Source organism: Pimephales promelas, chromosome 15 (genome assembly GCF_988280905.1).
Source record: "Pimephales promelas chromosome 15, fPimPro1.hap1.1, whole genome shotgun sequence".
Classification (NCBI taxonomy): Eukaryota; Metazoa; Chordata; class Actinopteri; order Cypriniformes; family Leuciscidae; genus Pimephales; species Pimephales promelas.
In genome coordinates this window covers 23584995-23607834 of record NC_142783.1, presented here as the reverse complement: position 1 = coordinate 23607834, position 22840 = coordinate 23584995, and the positions used below count along the sequence as shown (strand labels likewise).

Below are 22840 nucleotides of genomic sequence, written 5' to 3'. Positions count from 1 at the left end.
TCTTTATTACGAGTGTTAAACCCAAACGATGTGAACATCTCAACTATTTACAAATGACAGTAACATTATGCAAATCATGACATTGACTAAAAATTATTACCGGTATATGCATTGTGGGAACTTCAAATGTGACACATGCAATAACAACTTCCCCTTTTTCCTCTTTTCTTGGTTATTCAGTTACAGTTGAGAAAAAAGTTGTGTGTGCTTGTGTTCGAGCTTTGAGGTGGACCAAGTGATATTCCTGATGGGATTCTGTGCCATTATATATGCGTTAGAATATATAATCAGTTTTTGTCTGTATATGATTTAATTGTATATGAAAAAAAAAAAACTAGAAAGGTAAGGCAGCTATTGTTAAATTTCTGGCTTTGTGTGTGAACAATGGCATGTGTGTTATTTAAAATGCAATGCATTACTTGGTAGATCACACAACTGCTGCTTGCCACCCTTCTCGTGATCAAACTTCTTTGAAAGTTGACACCATCAAAGTGCATAGGCCTATCTCCCATGTTAAAAGTAAAAAAACAAAACAAAAACAATGCAGCCTATTTTTCGGTTAACAGTGTAATTAAGTACATCACTCTTGAAAAGAAAACATAAAGCAGTAGCATGCAGGCTTATTAAAGTAGACAACGTTTGTTCAAATGAATGTGCTGCATAATAATGAGGACATCTACTGGCCTACAGGTGTCAGTGCAGATATTATTATTGTGGCTTTCTTAGTGCTTGCGTTTTTCACAGTTCATCATACAAAGCGTACAATAACAATGTAAACTTATCAATAGAAACGATAGCAGATTGTTTTTTTTTTTAGACCTACTTTCAACCACCAATAAGCTTGTTTCCCGCCACTGAGGTGCCGTTGCCTGCCTTCGACGTATCATTTGTGGACTATGGTAGGCCTACTAAAATAATTAAAATTTGTCAGGATAGACGGCTGAAATGTGTTCTTATACTTTGTAATAACTTAATTGTTAAAAAAAATTACTGTTAATTCGTTGAAAATAAATATTTCCTATGGCCTATAGTATTTAGGCTACTAACGTTATTTGGTTTACGGTTTTTCTACATTGTCTAAATTTCTAGATTAAATTTTCAAATATTCTCCCTTGGTTTCACAGACACGTCTTAAACTAGCCCCAGACTAAAATGCACGTTTGAGCTGTTTTAACTGAACTAACTTGCATTGACAGATATGACATCTGTGCCATTCATTGTTTTGTCTCAAGATGCACATCAGTAATGTTTTATAAGACACTTTTATAAAGGCTAACGTTACTACAATGTCTTAATTGAACCTAATCCGGGTTTAGTCTAAGGCATGTCTGTGAAACCGGCTCGGCCATTTTTTTATGTTCTAATAGCCTATAGGCCTCTTGACTTTATAAATAAACTTTCAACAAATCGCATACTCTATAACAGAAATAATAACGTTACATTTAACTTTGTGAGTAACGGGCACGACAACATAAAGCACATATTTATTAAAGTTTGTAAATATCCAAATAAGATTTCCCCATCACGGACATACACAACCTCCTCCTCCTCCCTGCCGTGCAGCGGCGCTGTCCTGCCGTGGATGAATGTGCGGCGGTCGCTCGGCCATGTTAAAGTGTGGAGGAACTGCAGCCCGCCATTGTGTGTCTGATCTGCAGCTGTAGCGAGAGAGAGAGATAGAGAGCGAGCGAGAGAGACGGGCGCAAAGACTCTAAAACACACGCATTTCCCGTTAACTTTTACCCGCAAACAAACGCACAGTATAACACACAGGCTCCGGGGAGAGAGAAATGTCAGCCAGCAGCCTTCTGGAGCAGGTAAACAGAGGCACTTTGTGAACATTGAGCAGAAGTGGCGTCGAGGCGGGTTTTTTTCTCTCTCGCAGCGCGAGTTCAGGCCTGAGCTTCATATAAACCTTCATTTATTCTCCCTCTTTCCTCTCAAAACTCACTCCTTCATGAATCACCTGGACCCAATCCAGAGACCGAAAGGCCAAGCAAACAAAGGTAGGTGAAGTGCTGGCATTCCGTTTTTGCGCTGTAAAAAGAGTCGCGTGTTGGTGCTGCTATATTAGCAGGCCGTGTGTTCATACCAATTCCGCTATTAAATCAAGCGGCTAAACCTTCTTAAAACAATCCCACGTGGGATTAGAAGTGAAGTAGGTCTTATAGTGGAGGATATGGTTGGTTTTAGTCTCACGGAACTGACAAGAGCTTGTGTTTATAGCCCACGCTAGTTAGCCGCCTAGCACAAGCGAATATGAGTGAGGCCGAGTGCAGCTGAACGCGTGACACACACTCGAGCACCTGAACACCCACATACACCCTGCTTGAACACAGTTTTTAGGTGTTTACTTCAAATGTGGTGGTGTAAGTGTCCCACATACCCTTAGATCAGCACCTCTGTCAGTGGCCAAGTGGCTGGGGTTTAAACATGCTGCCGGGAGGAACCTGTTTAGGGAATTTTCAGCACCACATGAAGTGCATCAACCTTTTACAATCCATTTACGTGTTGAATTAGAGGACATGACCACGTGGATATGATGTGAGAGCTTTTAATTCTTTATTTTAGTTTATTTTCAATGTAAAAAGTTCTGAGGATGTTTTTCATACATTATTAGAAAAAAGTAGACTGCCAACAGACACAGTGACAAAACGGATGGGGAAGTACCTAAACATCTAGTATAATCTTAATAAACTATGTACTATATACTAAATAAGCTAAGTTAAATGCTCTAGACATGAAGTTGAGTGCTATACATTTTCAGCAAGATGGAAATGACTGTTAAGACAATTACACTGTTATCAGGAATGGACCGATATGAACATTGTGGCGGATCCTAATTACCAATATATTGACGGATGGATCTAAATCCAAATTTGTATATAATTTGAGAACCTGATAACAAAAACTAGTCTCACCATTAAAAGCCATTGTCCCAAGCACACAATTATAATGTTCTTATTTTATGGAGCCCATATATAACACTTGAGCAGCACATGTTGCACTTAACTGTATTTTCCTTTGTGAAGTGATTACAAACATATTTCAGACGATTAAAAAAACATGGCGAGCAGTGTGTATCAGAAGAGTCTCAGCTAAAGAAAATAATACCTTATCTGCTTTAATATATCTGCAATTTTTTCTTATTGGGACGATAACAATACTATTAAAAATGAACTTCTATCGAACATACCAGTGGCCAATATATCTTAAACTAGTATAAAGATCAGATCGCTGGCTGGTTTCTGATGTTGAAATGTAAATTTGGCTGCGATCAATAACCACCTGCATTTGATCTTTCTGACAGTATAGTAAAAATTCTGTCTTTGCTTTGTGTCTCTAACTGGAAAGAGATATTGTCAGATTGTCCTTTTCGTTAAAAATTATGTAATACTTTTTATTCTAGTTGAGTTTGACAGTTAGTGTGATGAATCCACATGTTGAGTTCAGCAGCAGATGCATTGATCTGATTGTGCATTCAACTTGTGTACATTAACGGCACCTCCAAGTCGTATTTGAGTGGGCATAATCTGTATTTGGGAAGGGGGCATCAGTCAGAACAGAGACAATGGATGTAGATGGTAAATCTGTTAATGTTTGTTTATTTTTTGTGTGTTTACAATAAAAATAGCTAAGTTGCCTGTACAAAATTATTGGACAATATAATAATTAATTTCAGTTTATAGCACATTTAAAAATTTAATAGAAACAAAAATGCTAAACCACACACATTGTACATTATATTCATGATTTTGTACAAGTAATGTTAGAAAGGCTTGCTTTTTTGTGGAAAAGGTACTCTCTGACCAAAATGATTTGAGCGCACCTGATTTTGTAATTGACTTCCCAGGAGTACTTGAATGCACTATGAATTTTGTTCCTTGGGAAGCACACAAGTTCCTAGATAACATTTACTTCCTCTCCTTGCTTTGGTTTACACTAGTCCTTTTCATTAGGCTGCTGTAAAAAAAAAAAAAAAAAGTGGATTCTCTAACATTCTGTATCTTCTGCTTTCCAGTGCAAAACGGAGCTGTTACCCAAAAGGATACTTTGAACGATGATGAGTTCGAGCCTTACCTGAACGCTCAGCCCAGACAGGTAGGTCTTGTTTCAGAGCTAAACAAAAGAACCCATAGAGACAAAGAGCAGGGTTATTGTTTTTGCTGCCTATTCTCTTGAGGGTTCGTTATGGCCTGTAATTGCATCCTGGTCTCTGTGCTTTGTTTTTTTTTATTGGGGTGTCACCATGGCACTCTACTCTATGGTCAAAGACTGTACGAGTGTTGATTAAAGAGGTGTGTGGACTTAGTCAAGTCATACATCATATCATTTACATAGGCAGATATTTATTTGCAGCCTAAATCTTAGTGTGCATTGACGAGTCATAGGAAATTGTGCAAATGCAGTACAGCTGTTTACCATGAAATGATGTAACGGTGATTAAGGAATGAAGTAATTAAGTATTATGTTAGTTCCTGTCTAGAGGTTCCAGCCATTCTATAATAGAATTTCTTACAAATGAAAAAAAAATTCAATTTATCAAGCTTTGCGCTAATGTATGCTGAAATAGTGGGTTTTCTGGCAATGGATTTCTGTCTTCTCAGAAAAATGGGACACAAGTGAATAAAGGGTCTAGTATTCTCTGTCAAAGGAATGCTGGGATCTTTTGTAGGGAATCTGTGCCACTGTTGCTCTAACAAAGCTGATTGCTGGTGTTGAAAATATGAGCAGGCTCTGTGCCTGGAGGGGGTCTCGGTCCTTGACCAGTCCTAAATGATATTCTCGAAGCTCAACATTTTCAGAGAGATGTTTTAGTAAAGTTGTTAGTACAGTCTTATGTTATGGTTAGCTGAGCTCAACGATGAAAAAATGGCCTGATGACCCAAGGGCACTTTTTTTATCATTCACTTGTATTTTTATTGCCAAGCTAAATTCTTTCCTTTTTTTTTTGTCAGCCAAGTAAATTTTATGTAGTGTGTATTAGTAGTTTTTGTTGATATCGCAAGAATTAAATGATAGTAATGCAAATCAGTTTGGGCATATAACAAAAAAAAAAATAACTTACTCACTAAGTCTGCCTTTATGACTTAAATATACAGTAAAAGCATTAAAATTGTGAAATATTATGGCAATTAAAACCTTTTTATTTTAAATGTTAAAATGTTATTTATTCATGTGATGGCAAAGCTGAATTTTCAGCATCATTACTTCAGTCTTCAGTGTCACGTCTCATGTGTTCCTTCAGAAATATCCTGATTTGATGCTCAAAAGCATTTCTTATCAATGTTGAAAAGTTGTTCAATTGAATGAAATTAAAAAAAAAATGTAACTGATCCTAAATGTGTAACGATTATATATATATATAATCGTATATATATATAAATCATTTAATTATATATATGTGTGTGTGTGTGTGTGTGAAACGATTGAAAAGTTTAGACATCTCTAATGAATTGTAAATTAATTAATACATTTTAAATTATGTTGACTGGTCAGTAAAATTGCTGAGGCAAGTAGTAATCAGTACAACTGGCCTGACTACAAGCAGCTTTTATATCATACTTGTTTGTATTTTCAAACTGTGCATCTGATGGTGATCAATATGAAGCTCATGTATTTTCCTTGTTTTGCAGAGCAATGCCTATACGGCCATGTCCGACTCCTACATGCCAAGTTACTACAGCCCCTCAATAGGCTTCACCTATTCTCTGAATGAAGCAGCATGGTCTACAGGTGGTGATCCCCCGATGCCTTATCTGGCCTCTTATGGACAGCTTAGCAATGGGGAGCACCACTTTCTCCCAGATGCCATGTTTGGCCAGTCTGGGGCACTGGGGAGCAACCCTTTCCTGGGACAGCACGGCTTCAACTTCTTCCCCAGTGGGATTGACTTCCCTGCCTGGGGGAACAGCAGCTCTCAGGGACAGTCCACACAGAGCTCAGGTTACAGCAGCAGTTATGCCTATGCTCCTAGCACACTAGGAGGCGCAATGATCGACGGACAGTCTCCCTTTGCAGCGAATGAGCCGCTTAACAAGGCTGTGGGAATGAATAGCTTGGATCAGGGCATGGCGGGGCTTAAAATTGGGGCTGGGGACATGGCACCCAAAGTTGTTGGTTCTGGACTTCCTGGAGGGCCACTGAGTCAGGTGTCTGCAGCTCCCACCATGCCACCCGCCTCCATGGCTCCCGCGAAAGCTGCATCTTGGGCAGACATTGCCAGCAAGCCTGCCAAACCTCAGCCTAAGCTGAAAACCAAGGGGGGACTTGGCGGGACAAATCTGCCACCGCCTCCAATCAAACATAACATGGATATTGGGACTTGGGACAACAAGGGGACTATGCCTAAACCAGCAGCCCCACAACAGACTTCCCTGCCCACTAATGGACAGCCGCCCAATCAATCGTCTCCTCAACCGGGTGCTACTGCTGGCGGGGTGCCACAGCTGCCCCTCAGTAATGGACAGCTAGGGCCTCCTACTGGTCAACTCGGTCAGCACCCTCTTCCTCCAGGTGGCCAGCCAGGTGCTGTCCCACCTCCACTATCCCAGGGCCCTCCCCAACCCTCCCAGCCAACCCGCTGGGTGCCTCCACGTAACCGTGCTAATGGCTTTGGGGACGCAACGGGCGGACCTGGCCAATCCCCTCCAAATTCAGGAATGGGTGGCGTTGCTGTGCCAGCAGAGCCCCACCCAGTTCTGGAGAAACTGCGCATGGTGAACAACTATAATCCCAAGGACTTTGACTGGAACCCTAAGCACGGTCGTGTCTTCATCATCAAGAGCTACTCTGAGGACGACATCCATCGCTCCATTAAGTACAATATCTGGTGCAGCACAGAACATGGCAATAAGCGCCTGGACGCTGCGTACCGTTCGCTGGCCAACAAAGGGCCTCTCTACCTGCTCTTCAGCGTGAATGGCAGCGGGCACTTCTGTGGCGTGGCTGAGATGCGATCGCCCGTGGACTACAACACTTGTGCAGGTGTGTGGTCGCAGGACAAGTGGAAGGGCCGTTTCGACGTGCGTTGGATCTTTGTGAAGGACGTTCCCAACAGTCAACTGAGGCACATTCGTCTGGAAAACAATGAGAATAAGCCGGTGACCAACTCCCGTGACACACAGGAGGTTCCGCTGGACAAGGCGCGCCAAGTGTTGAAGATCATCGCAAGTTACAAGCACACCACCTCCATTTTTGACGACTTCTCACACTACGAGAAACGTCAGGAAGAGGAGGAAAGTGTGAAAAAGGTAACCTGCCATGGCCTTGCTCCATCAGGAATATAAAGCTGATTATTTTTTATCCAGTTCTTCAAAGTTCTTTTGCTGATGTCAATTTCAAAATGTCAATTGTCCTTTTGATATTTTCCCTCTAAACTCATACCTTGTATGCTCTTAGAAATGGAGTTCTTTATTTTATCTAATTCAGAAGAAGATTAAGATAGCTTCCCTTGTCACATACACATTTATATAAGACAAACACTTTCAATGTTTTGAAAATGCAACCTCACATGTGGCATGTTGCGACAGGTCATTGAAATGCAGATTTGTGGTTTAATGCACAAATAAAACAAAGAGCTAGATTATAAGTAGAGGTCAACTTCATCGGTTTTGCCAATATATTGGTACCGACAGTTGATTGGTGGAACTATCGTTATTTGCAAAAATCCACACTGAAAAAACCTATCACTGGCTGAGTTGTTTACGTTAACACGTGAGGCTTCACGGAGAGCGCTGGCACTTCAGATGCGCATTTAAAACATCAACAGCGAAACTGTATGAATACAGAACACTAATGCAGCATCTAGTCAACAAATGAATTACTTTATAATGATATGGCAATATGTACTGACAAATTTTTTTGTCGCAATTGTTACCATCTATTTCCATTAGTTTATATCCAGCTGGTCACTTGTGCATTCATTAGCCGGCAAAGTTACATTTAAAGCTAGTGATGTGATTATCTCAACATTGATATGTTCATGCCACCGACAGAAACGAGCAAATTAGAAACGTGTTTGATTTCAGTTCCTTTATCGCTGCAATACATATTGTCATCATAATCAGGTGTTCTAAAATATAAGCAAATAAAGTGAGGGAATATACATGTAATTTTAATGCTCCTGGCCTTTGCAGATATTTAAATATGTCCATCTTTAAGCATGACTCTTTGGATTAGGGATGAGTCGCGATCTTAAAATAGTCGAACTACATTCGAAATTCGATCATATAATTGCTTTTTCAAATATCGTTATAGTTTGCGCAATTCCAATGTGACGTAATTGACAGGGCACCTACTGTCACAGATCGCGCAGCAGTGTTTTTTTCCTGTCGGGGACACAAGGTGTCTCTAACATGAATGAAACCCCCTACTGCTCGATCTAGGACAAACAACAGAAGAAGAGCATTTTTGTGACCGCTAACAAAGGTGGGTAGTAACATTTACTGTCTATGGTAGTAACAAAGTAGGTTACATTTACTTTGTTACATTGGGCCACGTTCCTAGTTTATTCCAAGCGCGGTATCTTTTTAGGCATGAGTGATGCCCAATTTACAAATGAGTTCTGTTCAAAGACTTCATCAAACAAGTTGTAATAATTTTTTTTTTTAGTTTGCGAATCAGTTTGAATGATCTGTTCAGTTTCCTGTATGCGCTGAAGCGTTTTAATTCACACTTGACTCAGGAGTCGTGACAGGAAGATTTTAAGAACGTCAAGAGCGTTGAATTAAGTGGCTGTGGATCTACAGTAAGGCTAGTGAAAGCAAATCTGCAAATGCTAAATTTTTGCCAGCGATAAGATCTAGTTGATCATCTTCGTATGCTGTCTGTGAATGAATGATTCCACAGGATGAGACATTTGAGTTCATTTCATTCAGGTAATACATTTTACAACCAAACAGATTATTACGCAACGATAGCTCTGCTACCAGTATGATGACATTATCTGTTTTTGGACATATACATTTGATTGAAACTAATTTGTTTAAAAAGTAGGCTATTGCAGTAGCAAGGCAGGTTCACACAAAATCATTGGCATATGACGTTTTTTTTTAACTAACGAGCATCTAGATTGGCGATGTAAAAACGGACTGTTATGCTTATTGTTATTTTCTTTTGTTAACTACCGGTATGTTAGAAAAACGACAAAAACATGTTACTTGTTCAATTAATAAACAGTTTGTTTGACAAATCACTAAAGATGAAACTGACCTTTGGCCTCCCTTTCTGTCATTGTATGTAGGTGTTTTTTTTTTTTTCTTCTAACGATAATCGACTTTTGCTTCACGATTTTCAAATGGCATTTTTGGCAGAAATTCACATCCCTACTTTGGATTTAAATGAAATAGTAACACTTAACAATAATATTACATTTTTAGCATTAAGAAAGGTTAATAAATGAAGTATTATTCATGGTTAGTTTAATTTCAACATTTGAAGAGTTCAGATGCAAAAGCCTCTAAATGCCATTTGAAATTTTCTTCTTTAATGATGATTTTTATCAAACTTGTATATTTAAGTTCAGTAATTTCACTTAAATAACAATTAATAGGTAATTATCATCGCCATTTAAGTGAAATCACTGAACTTAAATATACAAGCTTGATAAATGATCATTCTAGAAGAAAATTTCAAATGGCATTTAGAGGCTTTTGCATCTGAACACTTCATTTAGTAATACATTTTAAATTGAGTTTTAATTTGTATTTGATGTTATTACTGTAACGTACTAAACTATCATGATTGATCAAGGTGCAATGGTAATGTTAAAATATTAATACATGCAGTAAAAATGTATATTGCATAATGCAGTTCATGAAAGCTAGCTAATACATCTTTTATGTATCAGCCACATTTAGTAACATACGTCTGTACTGTTTTGGGTTTGTGAAGTTAAGTGTCTTATGTAGCTTTAATTAACAGATCTGAAGTCGTACCTTTCTGGTTTTGAAATTAAAGGTCGGTTTGACCTGTTATAGAGCAAATAAACAACAAATAAATTTGCTTAATGAAAATTGGCCTAGCCTATTTGCTTGTAAAAAGAAAAGAAAAAAGTATCTTTCCATTACTGTCATTCCAAACCTGGATGAATTTCTGCTCAACAGTTATGTTCAATCAAAGGTTGAGGTTCAATCATTGTATGGACAAATAGTTTAAAGATCCTGTTTTGCAGGAGATAGTCAAGATTAAGGTGAATGTCTCTTAACTCATTATGTGGCGCTCATGCAGTTTAAATCTTTAGAATTAAAAAAATGTTTTTTCTCAATTTCTTTCAAACAGTGTTTACCAGCTTGAATCCCTATAACCCCTCTTGTTTGACCAGAATGTTAGTATGTCAGATGACAAACTTTCGGTTAAGCCCACCTTAAAAACTCCCAACCACAAGTAGCACAGCTCTTGCAGTTACTGTGTATCACTGCAAGAGAACATCAAGTTACTTGAAAAACATTTTGCTGCCCATAATTCAGACTTGCAGGTGTTTTTTTTTTTTTTTTCTCACAATAAAAACCGTGTGAGACCATGTTTAGTGGCACATGTATACTAACGTGATATATGGGTGGTGTGATCACTTATTCTTTGTCATTTAATTTATTGATTCATGACTTTTCTTTGCTGTTTGTTTAATATAGTATATTTCTGGCTTGGTGTTAGTTTATTGTGGTAATTGCGCTGACCCTATAAAATCAGTTTTATTTTTTCCCTAATTCCATTTTATTTTTTCCCAAATTTCGTTTTTAATGATTAGCAACTTAATGCAAAATAAAACCTGCATGTACAAAGTGCTATCTTCCAGACCCTCACGCGTAAAAAACGAAGTATGCTTTGGGCTTAAGTGCATCTCTCCATTTTGAAAGAATTTTTTTTTAATCTTTCTGAATAAATGATTTAATGATCCATTCATTCTTGTTTCATTTATGGATGAATCAATGTTTTTAAACAAATCTCTTTAATGAGTTGAATGAATGATTTGGTGACAAATACATTTGTCACTTGTTGCCACTTAGTGGTGTAACAATGTAATGATACTTTGTAATAATGTAATGATACGATTATCCCAGTTCTGTGATCATTTTAATGTTTGTAACAGAAGTAATGATACAGTGTGTTTGAAAAGACTGAAGCGTTTCATACCAATACAACTGCTTTCTCTGAGTCAGTGGCAGAGCAAACGCAGATTTGAATGTTTCGGTGGGATTTGTAAAAGGTTTAATAGTTGTCATTAAGGAATGAGATTGCGTGGGTGTTTGAATCAAGATCGCTGTCTTTTAATGATCAATCGGTCAACTCTTTTGAAAGAAATGTGCTGCTTCAAATAACTATTGCATCGATTACAACTTTACACCACCAGGTGGCAACAAGTGACTGTTAAAAATTGTCAGTCATTGAATCGAGAGATTTTTATTTATTAATTTAGTAAATTCTTGTTCACTGATGAGAAACTGGACATTTAAATTGTTTGGTCCAATTTGATGATTGATCAATTCAAGAATGGTCATTGTCAAATGAATCAATATTAGGCCTGGTATACAAATATTGTTGTTCTCTGTAATTTGCATTTGAATGTTGTTATTTGGCATTCCAAAAGGATTTGACTAAACTATTTCTCTCTTGGGCAGGTGGAGGTTCAGGGGAGTGACCCGTACTCCAGTAACTCCAGTCGGAGCCACTACAGAATGCAGGTGACGCATCTTGCAGATTCGCCACTTTCATACTGTCCTCAATCTGTCTGCATGCTTGTAAATTAGAGTTTATGTGAGCTTGTAAGTAATAGGTCTAATCTGTTAGTTTTGGCAGCAGGCCCTGACATTTGACAGTTTCGCAACTTGAATGTGCTTTAGACTGTTTGGACTAGTCATTTGATGCATTAGTAAAAATATGCTCTGAGAACGTTCTTAAATGTTTTTATGGCATTAAATGTATGTGTGTGTGTGTGTGTGTGTGTGTATATATATATATATATATATATATATATATATATATATATATATATATATACATATATCAAAGGCCACTCCTTGGCAATCGTTGACGTGATTGGTTTATAAAGGGAGTGTGTGACGTCCAGTGCCAGCGATTTCAAACCGCTTGTTTTTTTTTTTTTGTTTTTTTTTTTAATAGAAAATACTAAGAAAAACCATGTGCAAGTCAACACCATTGCTTAAAGCATATTAAAAACACCTCATAGACATATTAACAACATTTAAAAGAAAGCTTCTTTCACTTTATTACAATTCAAAAAATATTTACAATTTTCGTGATCTTTAAAGGGTAGTTCTAGCAAAAAGAGCCTATTTTGGCAAATCTACCCGAGTCAAACGTTGCATTTGGAGATCGACTATTTTTGACTGACAAAATGCAGGCGGCCGGAAACTGAACTGATAAAGTGAGTCGTACAAAACATTTCTTTTTTGTAAACTTCATGTACACAATGCTCAAGTTCAGGTGTAGAGCCCCTGGTAATACTTCAAGCCTTCTTAGTGTTTTAAAAATAGCGATTTTGGTATGATCATGTCTCATGTAATCTTAATCAGTGTTTCAACCAAAGGCGTCAATAAAGCTGCTTGTAAACGTTGTCAGGTAATTTACCTAAGAAAAGCCATCCATTGTCTATAGTCAACTCGATAGTCAGCTAGAAAAATTAACTCTAGAGAAGTATTTTATTAAATATATGCACTATATTGAATTTTTACCTAACTTGTATTATAAATCTTCAGTATTAAATGCTTTTTTATAAATGTTTATTTAAAAAAAAAAAGTAAATTTATCAACTATCATTCAAATACTTCCTCGTATGTAATTTAAATGCAAGTTCCCTACATATTGGTTACTTTTAACATTTAATATTTTAGTAATATTCCAACTGGGGTTCCTTTTATATTTTGTTTTATTTTTTATTTTTTCTCTGGAGGAAATTTGCAATGCCTGATAGGCCCCAATTAATCTATATCGACTTAAATTGCAAACTTGTGAATCAAAATTTTATCATGACATTTGTCAATGCCCAGCCCTATAAGAGTTCAAATGTAATTTTTGTAGAATTTGCTGCCAGTGACCTCTCAGCATCCATTGTTCACAGTTGTTCATTCTCTCTTCCAGGATCGTCAAGGACGTGTGAAGTAACGGACACCGCTTTGGGCAAAAGACTGACAAGGCCCTATTTTCTCTCCCCAATCTTACCAGATATTTTCAGAAATTATTTTGGGGAAGATTTAACCAAGGATTCAAAAAGAGGAAAAAAAAAAGAAACTCAATGAAGACTCTGATTTCTGTTGACCTAAAAGACTTACTTTGAACTTGTAGTAAAAGAAAATGACACGATTATTCATAGGACTACAACTTAATTCTATAGGATTCTAATAGTGAACCCAGTACTTCCCACTTTTGTTGGTCCCATTTTTGTTCTGCTGCCTCTTTTCTCCCCAAAAAAAGTTTTCATTGTTTTTACAGTCCAAGCACATGACTTTGCTTCTCTTACAATCTTGAGGGTTTTCTTTTCTTTTCTTTTTTTTAACAAACAGAGTTCTAGTGTTCTATTATGTCATTTCTCTGTTAACTCCTTCTCGTTATCTGAGATGAAACCATCCATTCAGGACGTGCAATGATCGTCGCCTTCTCAGTGGATCTTCCATTGTTGGTTAATTGGCCACTAGTCCAGTACAAGTCTCATTACCTTCTGAGGAAAAAAAAGTTTACTAAGATTATAAAATGGAAAAGTGTAATTAAAAAAAGAAAATCTAATGAATGTTCAGGAATGTCCTGGTTTTTTTTTTTTTTTTTTTTTTTTTTTTTTTGGTAATAGAGGGTGTTTGGTTGGCAGGAGACAGTAAATGGACTAAGCAATTTGTTGAGTTAAGGCTTTTGCTCATTGGATCAGTTTTATAGTGTATAAAAGGGGGTTATGTTTGAGAGACGTCAGCTTATTTTCCATTTACTCCTTTTCTTCTGCAAGTTAAAGAAAAAAATAGTTTCTATGGGCTGCTCTGCTCCCGTCTTTTTTTTTTTTTTTTTTGTTCTCGTCTTTCTCTTCAGTTTCTTAAGTCTGCATTGAGATGGGCCTTGTGCCCTCTCTTTCTCATAATCAGTTCATTAAAAATAAATGTGGTATACTCGGCAGAACTTGTGTGTTGCATTTTCCCCTTGTTTGACTAAGTACATGTCCCAAACAGCCTGGTCCGTCCACCCAGCACCCACACTCCTCTCCTACACTTGCTGCCTGCGCACTTCACCCCTTCTACTTTGTTTATGTCAGTGCGTTAAACAACTGCGGAACTGAGCAGTGTCAGAATAAAGATGCTGCACAAAACTTCAAGTCTGTTTGCTTTCTGAAGAATTGAATTGATAGTAAGATTAGAATTTGCTGTAATGCTACTTTGTGATGGCACACTGTATCCATGGCCATCTGCTTAACTGTCATTTGTCTCAAACACAATGTTTTTCTTTTCAGGAAGCAATGGCGGAAGTGGTTGCCACTTTAATGAATCAATAGTTGGGTTAAGTATTTTGAACATACTTTTGAACTAAATTTAAATTAATTCACCAATAACCCCTTAACTTGGTGGTTGAGTAAGATCGCAAAGAAGAAAATGTTTGATTTACAATTAAAAAGCTTTGGAGGTGAGATTTCTTCCTTACAAGAGTTGAAATGTTTTTTTTTTTTTTTTTTTCCGTTTTCTGTGGGTTGGCCAGCTTTTCTCTTGATCTCGATGTAATAAGAAATAGGCTACGATTATTTTAAAAATGTTGTTCTCATTTTCATTATATATTAACGAGAGTGATTGTATTGTTTTATCTGCGGCATGCTTTACCTGTTTAATAGACAGAAGCAAATTCTTAATTCGCCTTTGGATGGCGCTGTTTACACGTCCAACCTGAACGTGGATGTACCTCGAGTGTGTAAACAAAGCTTATGTTTAAAATAATCGCTAAATTCTTGAATAATCATTTTCTGAAAAGAGTACACTTTTTTTAAGCTGCATGTTTGTAACGGGATGCACTGGGTACCCTTTTATAAAGCTATTGCTGATAGGATTTGTAGTTGCATCCCGTTACATCTGTATCCTAAAATAACAGGAGACAGACGTGTAAATCCTAAAATGGCGGCACCATGTATAATTGAGCATGCTTGTCCAACAGGGGGCGGTACAACTTCATTTTTCATGTGCATCCCTAAACTGGTCCGAACGACCCTTTGATTGAAGAATAAGTCGCACTTATGACATTAATTGTTAATTTGATGTTAAAATAATGTATTTATTTTATTCCCTTAGTCTGTGAGTAGATCTAGGCCTACTCCTTTAACAAAACATATCACTTTACTCTTTAAAAGCACAGTTCATAAAAAAATCTTATTGTATTACCCTCATGTTCCAAACCTGTTTGAATACAAATTTGAGAAATATATCAGCTTTTTGTCTGTACAATGATGAATGTCAGAGGTGAACAAAATTGTTTGGTTACCAACATTTTTCAAAACATTATTTGTTGTGTGTTCAACAGAAGAAAGAAAACATTTTCATTTTGGGGGGAGCTGTCCCTTTAAAAATCCCTGAACGAATTCACATTCTCAGAACAGATACATTTAATATTACAGATGCATGTAAAGAAAGACACAGCATGTTTGTTTCATATTTATTTCTCTAATTTGACCTTACAATCAGAAGTTAAAGAATATCACACTGGCCCACACAATCAGCCCATATTTTGAAGGTTTTGTGGTTTGTATTGTATTTCAGTGTGCAACATCACCAAACCTTTCACTTTGTTTTATGAGGTTAAATTTCACATTGAGTTTGAGACAATTTAACTATCCCAACGGTTTTGAGCTTGGGTAATTTGTCAAAGGCTGCAGTGTCAGTGTGGTCACAGCCATCAATCAATTAAACCTTTTAATTTGTGACAGCACAGAGCTCTGCCTTTTTAAGTGCAAAAAAAAAAAAAAAAATTTACAAGAAGCCTTATGTGGGTCTGAATCAGTTTGGGTATAATGTGAATGTTTGAGTCTTTAGTGCATTAAAAATATTAGCCTTCCTATTTGGGTTCTGTGTGTGTGTAGTTTCGGCTTTACTTGTGAGGGCCAAGTGTGAAATAGTGTGACAACCAACATTTTACTGGTCGTCACTTTAAAAAGGTTTATAAATGTGTTTTTATTCATATGTTTTGCATGATTGGAAGGTTTAAAGAGGTAGGAATTTGGTTAGGCAATAAAAAATATAATTATAAAATCAGAGTAAGTCTATGCAATGTCCTCACTAATATAGCCTATAGTGAAACAAACGTGTGTGTGACTGTGCACGGATGATATTGGGGGGTGTTTAATGTATGAGGGGGAATGAGATGCAGCACATGGTTCAACCTCCCGTCTGTCTATATCATGCCGCCTGAGGGGCCCTTCTCTGACCTCGGCCTCTCTCTCCCCAGGGACCCCAAAACCTCTTGGGATCCCCAGACAACATAAAGGTGGGGAGGGGGTGGCACGTGTCTCTGAGACCGTTGATGCGATGTGTGCTTAAGACAGATGCAGTAGTCTGTCCCTGTGTCTAACATTCTCTGAAAATAAAGTCTGCTTAGCTTCAAAGGAAAATAGTTAGTGGTCATCCCTGCTGATGTTTACATTTTGATCTAGGCCTACATTTTGTGTAATAAAAACTGTGGGGGTGCCATTAGGTTCGAAGAATATCACAACCTCAAATATAATTTCTTGGGAAAACGTTTAAACGTGAGGACGAAAAAAGCTAATGTATGTATAAAATATGTCTATCTTGCATGGTTTTGGATCAATAGCTATAACAGAGCAGGCCACAGGAAAGTCTGCAGAGAATCAAATCCGTGTAGCCGTTGATAACAGGCTGCACCTGAATAACAAAGAGATGCAGGCCTGAAGACAATCAGTCTCGGTTTTAAGAGCAATAGATGTTGTGAATTTCCGATTTGGGGTCTTCTTGTATGCCAGACAGTATTATCGCTTTTTATCCTGCTGCCGTAGCCGTCCGGATTGTGTGCGGGGTGTGGGGCGAGAAGGAGCGCGCGCTGCGTTTATCAGTGTGTTGACAGTCGAGCAGCCGCATGCGTTCAGCGCATTATCTAGAGCGCGCGCGTGTATTTTTGCCATTAGTAACGCCTGGCTATGTCTGCAAAAGATGCAATTTACATGATAAAATAATTTCTGTACTACACCGACGGACTGATTTATTTCAAACGAATATATGGAGGCCGAACGAAAATATGAAAGGGGCCATTTAAATGTCCTTTGCATAAAATATATTTAACACAAGTTCTAAATAAAATAGACAAATAACACGATTTTAACTTGAAAAGAAAAATAATCTGAATTTAGGATAATAATTATGCAAAGCCTTGCATATTTAAAGGTGTTTGTTTGTCTAGATTTAAAGAGGCTAATACATTTTCTCATAAACAGCGGTGATTTTCATATGTGTTTTTAAATGACAAAGAAATTATCCAAATTAATTAATTCAAAATATTCATGATTTGTAATTTGCTCTTAATTTTTTTCGAAATCACATTAAAATAGGCTAATCTGACGTAGGCCATATCATATCTGTTTTTCCTCTGTTGAGGATTTTGAAAGAAAAGGGCAAAATTAAACCAATTTAAATATATATAAGCCTACCTTATTTAATAAATTCATTTGTTGATATCTTTGATTGTATATTTGTGCAGAGACCGAATATTAGACAGCTACATAGGCTATATTTGACATTATATCGAAACGTTTTAATTATATCAAAATTTGCCAAATTATTCTTTGATCCAAAATAAAATTATTTTATTTTTTATTTATTTTAATTATTCGATGTGGTCGTATTGTGGAATTCAAGAGTGACATAACCTCGACATGATTAAAGTGCAAGTTAACGTTCCAACTCTCAACCTACGTTCATAACTGCAACATTAATATATTTATATGATTTTAAATAAGAAAAAAAAAATTATATAGGCCACTGATTTCCAAAAGCGTCTTGGTAGTGATCGGGCAATTGTTACTTGAAGTCGTCAAGAGGTGAATGTGAAGTGTGGGAAAAAAAGTAGTCCGTCTTAAAGGTTTGTAAGTTGTAGCCTACGAACTAAAACAAAATGCTCTATAAATGTATAAAAGCGTAAAATACAACACCAGCATCGTCACGTGCGGCTTGAATGACTGTCAGAGTGATTAATATTTGCTTTTATTGTCTTCACAGTTGTGTGTTCTTTCGACAGAATTCTAGCCTGAGGGGGAGAGCCTCATCCCAGACCCTGTTTGCCTTTCTTTTGTGAGTAAAATTCATCATTAGTCATAAATAAATACGTAAACTTTGACCCCTCTAAACATCTGCGCCACGTGCCAAGTGATTTATTAGCTAGAAGGGACATTATTTGAATCGCAGAAGCTTGACAGTGGGCCTCATATGTTGGTGTTTGTGCTGTACTCCCGTTTAATATCTCCTGTAGCAGTTTGCAACAAACCCTAAAAAATATCTTACTAAGGCTTTTCTTAAACGTAAAGGGTTTGTTGCAACGGGCCTGATCTTACTGTAAATTCACTGCGTCACAGATTTGGACAATGCTGTCAGAAATGACAGAATCGTGAAATATGCTAGCATTTTTTTTTTAATTGCACAAAATATATGGTTAAATTTAAAAAGCCCTTAATCCCATGCTCACTACACTGCATTTGCATATTGCACTCCAGTGCTTGTAATGATTGCTTGTGTTGTGAAATGTAGGTCATATCGCAACCTTTGCAGTTTTTGCCTTCGAGCCTTTTCCAGAGCATTGTCACTAAATATAATCTAATGGTTTGGGAAAGATGCAGCCATGCTTTTCGTAAATGATTATATGCGTATTAGGCCCTGTGTTCATGTGTGGGGTTTATTTTTTCAATGTGATGACTATTCGTTGGTCTTCTTAAGTGTTTGCGATGTATAAGGGGAGCTGCTTTCATGATATTGCTGTGATTCAGGGGGTGACAGTGGGATGATGCAGTGTATTATTTTATTGTGTACATGATGGCTAATATGAAACCACAGTTGCAGTGACCGTACACAACATGACTCAGTCACGTTGATCGGTCGCTCAGATGAGTGCTGCTGTTGGCTTCTCTCTTGGCATTCACCGCGTGCCTTAATTGTATTGAAATTAAATCAAGGTCCACTGTGAACACAAAGAGCAAAAACCCAAGTTTCCGAACGTCGTCCACTTTGTCTTTTCGTACAAACTCTCTCTGTTCCTCTTCATCTGGTCTGTACTCAAGGCTAACGGTTCGGTCGTGTACTTCTCTCGTTGTCTGTATTTGGTCCCTATGCAGTCTGCACATCCTGTTCTTGTCCTTCAGGACAATACCACGTATCTGTACTCAACTGAAATCTATTTCTTCTCACCTGTCCTCCTCCTCCTGCATCTGCATCTGATGTGGGCTTTGCTGTGCAGTCGAAACCAGAAGTCCTAATCTCTCTCACACACACACTCACACTCACAGACACTTACAAACGCACCATCGCACATCTTTCCGAGGATTCTCCATGTGTGTGCAGTTTTAAATCGCATAATTCCCGTCTTCCATCGGCCTAGATGTGTGGTAAGAACAAAACATACATGACAATGCAACACAAAGCTTCTCATGGTCATATTTTACACACATATGCACAAAAACATTCCAATCAAATACATTCAGACCTCTTCTAGCTGTGCTCTATACCGAATGCATGACCTGAGAAATTACGAGAGAGAGAGAGAGAGAGAGAGAGAGAGAGAGAGAGAGTGGAAGAGATAGAGGGGAGATAAAGAGAATCTACCTTTTGTTGTACCCATTCTGCATGAAGCTCTGGCACCTGCTTTCTGTTTCATTCCAGCAGACCTTTTTCCACTCTCGGCCAAACAAAGAGGACCAGCAAATCTGTGCGTGAGGGATGTGCGAAGATGCAAAGCTATGCACTGCTCTTCCTCTCGTCCATTCAGCACGTCCACCGCCATGATGAGACGGCTGCCAGCATCGCAATGTAAAGCTAGCGCTTCCCTATGACAGTCTGTTCTCTCCCTCTCTCCCCCCACCTCTCTCTCTCTCTCTCTCTCTCTCTCTCTGTATTTTTATTTCTCTCACTCTCTCTCTCAGCATACGCGCACCTATACGGCAAGCAAAAACAAGTACGGTTAAAATCACATCACATAAATGAGTTGAAGCTGATGATGACAGTTGAAATAAATGCATACATATGCATACAGAACATAACAATATTCCAAAACACATCAGTTACAGCCACAAGCATCAAATCACATACAAGGATTACCCAGAAGCACCGTCAATTGCTGCAAAACTACTGACATTAAGCACCAAATTATCTTTAGATTGGTTCTTTCTCCTCGCATTCTCGCTCTAGTGGAGAAAACAGAAGCGTATATCCTGGTTTTTCCCGTTCTCATAGTTCCGTCAGTTCTCGCTATTCTCCATCCAAGGGTGAACGGGGGGGTCCTGCCGAAGCCCTCTCCTTTTTCTGGGGGCTGGAGAGCAGGGTATCAAGGGGAGATGTTCTGGGGGGTGGGGTGGAGGGGGTTAGGGAAGAGGTAGGCAGGTAGGGAGGTTTTCACGCATGCAGGAAGGGAAAATCAGGTGCTGGGATGCCGCAGTTGTTTAAAAACCAAAAAGAGGGAAAAAAAAAAAAGAAAGAAAAAGAGGAGTATTCTCCCCCGTGCCATCAGCCTGAGAAAATCCAGCAGCGCGCGCCACTAAAAAAACACGTATTTTTTATAAAAAGAAAATAAAAGTTGAAAATGCGCATATACATATATAAGCACATCATATATGTATACATATCCAGAGGAAGAGGGAAGGAGCAGGTATGCAAGGGATGAGCTGTTCACACACATAGACACACACACACACTGCGCTGCGCACACGCTCTGGCTCCAATTTATGCTCTCCGTTTGACACCACCCCCACCTCCCTGGGCACATACATACGCGCACATACACGCACACACACACACGTGCGTGTTACGTCCCAGCTGATCGTGGAAGAGAGATTAGATTGTGGGGACAGCTGGCAGGGATTACACACGCAGGGGGTTGACTGAGCAAGGGAGGGGAGAACCTCTCTGACCAAGATATATACACACACACATACATCAACACACAATAAATTGCACATAAAGTGTGCAGCATCACGTTTACCTAGAAATATACTGATATCACATAAATGGCTGCTATATTTGGAAATAGGTGAGCCACACACACATAAAGTGAATGCAAGGTGCACAAATAGCACGCATCTAGACGTTTAGGGTTAATGTATGGTAATACATACTGACTGCTAGGGGGTGGCGGGGTGACACAGTTGACCTTTGACCCTGCACCACTCCATCTTTTCAGGGTGATCAGCTGATTGCAAAAGGGGGGCCAAGGGGAGGCAACCCAATATGCTCTTCTGACACTCACGCACGCACACACAGACGATACATCATGCATGATATAACACACAAACCACTACTTCGCTAATGCGCAGTATCACTGCGAAACAGCCAGAGCTTCAAATGCAAAATAAATTGCAATAAATTCTTAGTTCGTCCAAATCACACATGGTGTTAAATCTGGAAGCGTTTCAAAGCGTGAAACCCCAGTGTACGAGTTGTACAGAGGAGATCAATACTGTTTAGTCTTGGATTTTGAGCAGCGTTTGAACTATATCTGACATTTAAATCAATTCTATGCTTCAGCATTTTCTGATTTAGAAAGCTGCAAAAACATTCTGTTCTTTGATAAATCATCATCTTAAAATTGTATGCAAAATATGCACGGCTATTTAACAGATAGTAATGTCCCTATTTTTCTCTATTATCCTCTGATTTTTTGTAATATTTCATTTAAATATATACATATAAACCGATATATTTTTTTATAATAATAAATATTTCAAGATCACCAAACAATGATAGACAGAATATTTTTTTTTTTAAAGGATCAAAAACATAAAAGGGAATATTGTGGGCACATTAACATCCACAACGTCTTTAAAACTGCATGTTTGCGTTTAACACGCGTCCTCACTCTATTTATGTCTTTGTCAATGCATGTATATTCCTGCATGAGATCATTATTGTATATTTTTTTGCATTTTATGTGTGTACGCCCCAGGCAAAGCAAACAGTAATGAAGTGTATATGGAAGAGATTAGGACCAGTGTGTGTGTGTGTGTGTGTGTGTGTGTGTGTGTGTGTGTGTGTGTGTGTGTGTGTGTGTGTGTCAGCACTAGCCTAGCCTGCATTCCTCCTAGCAATAGCGTCCTCTGAGTGCACTTTAATCTGTAATCTGACAGATTAGCAAATAGGAGCGTTTGAGCTGGATTATCGCCTCATTACAAATGACGAGCATCCCAGGACCTGCTCCTTCTGTGTGTGTGTGTCGGCATATTCTGTATTTTGTGTGTGTGTGTGAGTGCTTTTTGTGCATTGAGAGCTTAATTTAAATACACTCCCATGATAGTGTGGGTGTCTCTTTAAAAGTTACTCCACATTTATTGATTGCATTGTTCAAATCTGAATGTTAAATGGTTAAAACAGTACAAAATGTACTTGTTACATTTTTTTTTTGTAATATTGATATTTTCTTCTGTTCTTCAAAAATGTCTAATTTCCAGCCTTCATTAATTTTTTTTTTTTTTTTTAAATTTAATCCCAGAGTTCATATCTTGTATGTCAGCATCAGATTAAAGTTTCCATCAAAAAATAAATAAACAAAAGCAAAGCAACCAGATGTTCTGCTGAAGCGGCCGGTCTTTGCGCTGCATCATTTTAAAGAGGTCACATAACAGATGGGTCGCTAAAACGTCCTCACCGATGAGCTGAAACGG

The 22840-nt window shown here is 38.1% G+C and overlaps 1 protein-coding gene across 1 annotated transcript; it reads left to right on the top strand.

Moving 5' to 3' along the window:
- Window positions 1–1640: 1640 nt before the first annotated feature.
- Window positions 1641–13748, top strand: ythdf2 (YTH N6-methyladenosine RNA binding protein F2). The gene is made up of 6 exons (XM_039673574.2): window positions 1641–1817; window positions 1982–2006; window positions 4022–4101; window positions 5637–7253; window positions 11619–11681; window positions 13099–13748. The coding sequence occupies exons 1-6, from the start codon at window positions 1791–1793 to the stop codon at window positions 13120–13122; spliced, it is 1836 nt and encodes a 611-aa protein (XP_039529508.1). The 5' UTR covers window positions 1641–1790; the 3' UTR covers window positions 13123–13748.
- Window positions 13749–22840: the final 9092 nt, after the last annotated feature.

Coding starts and splice junctions, on each gene's coding strand:
- ythdf2 (XM_039673574.2), top strand. CDS start 1,791: ATGTCAGCCAGCAGCCTTCTGGAGCAG. Junction 4,102..5,636: donor TGAACGCTCAGCCCAGACAG/GTAGGTCTTGTT, acceptor CTTGTTTTGCAG/AGCAATGCCTATACGGCCAT. Junction 7,254..11,618: donor AGGAGGAAAGTGTGAAAAAG/GTAACCTGCCAT, acceptor TCTCTTGGGCAG/GTGGAGGTTCAGGGGAGTGA.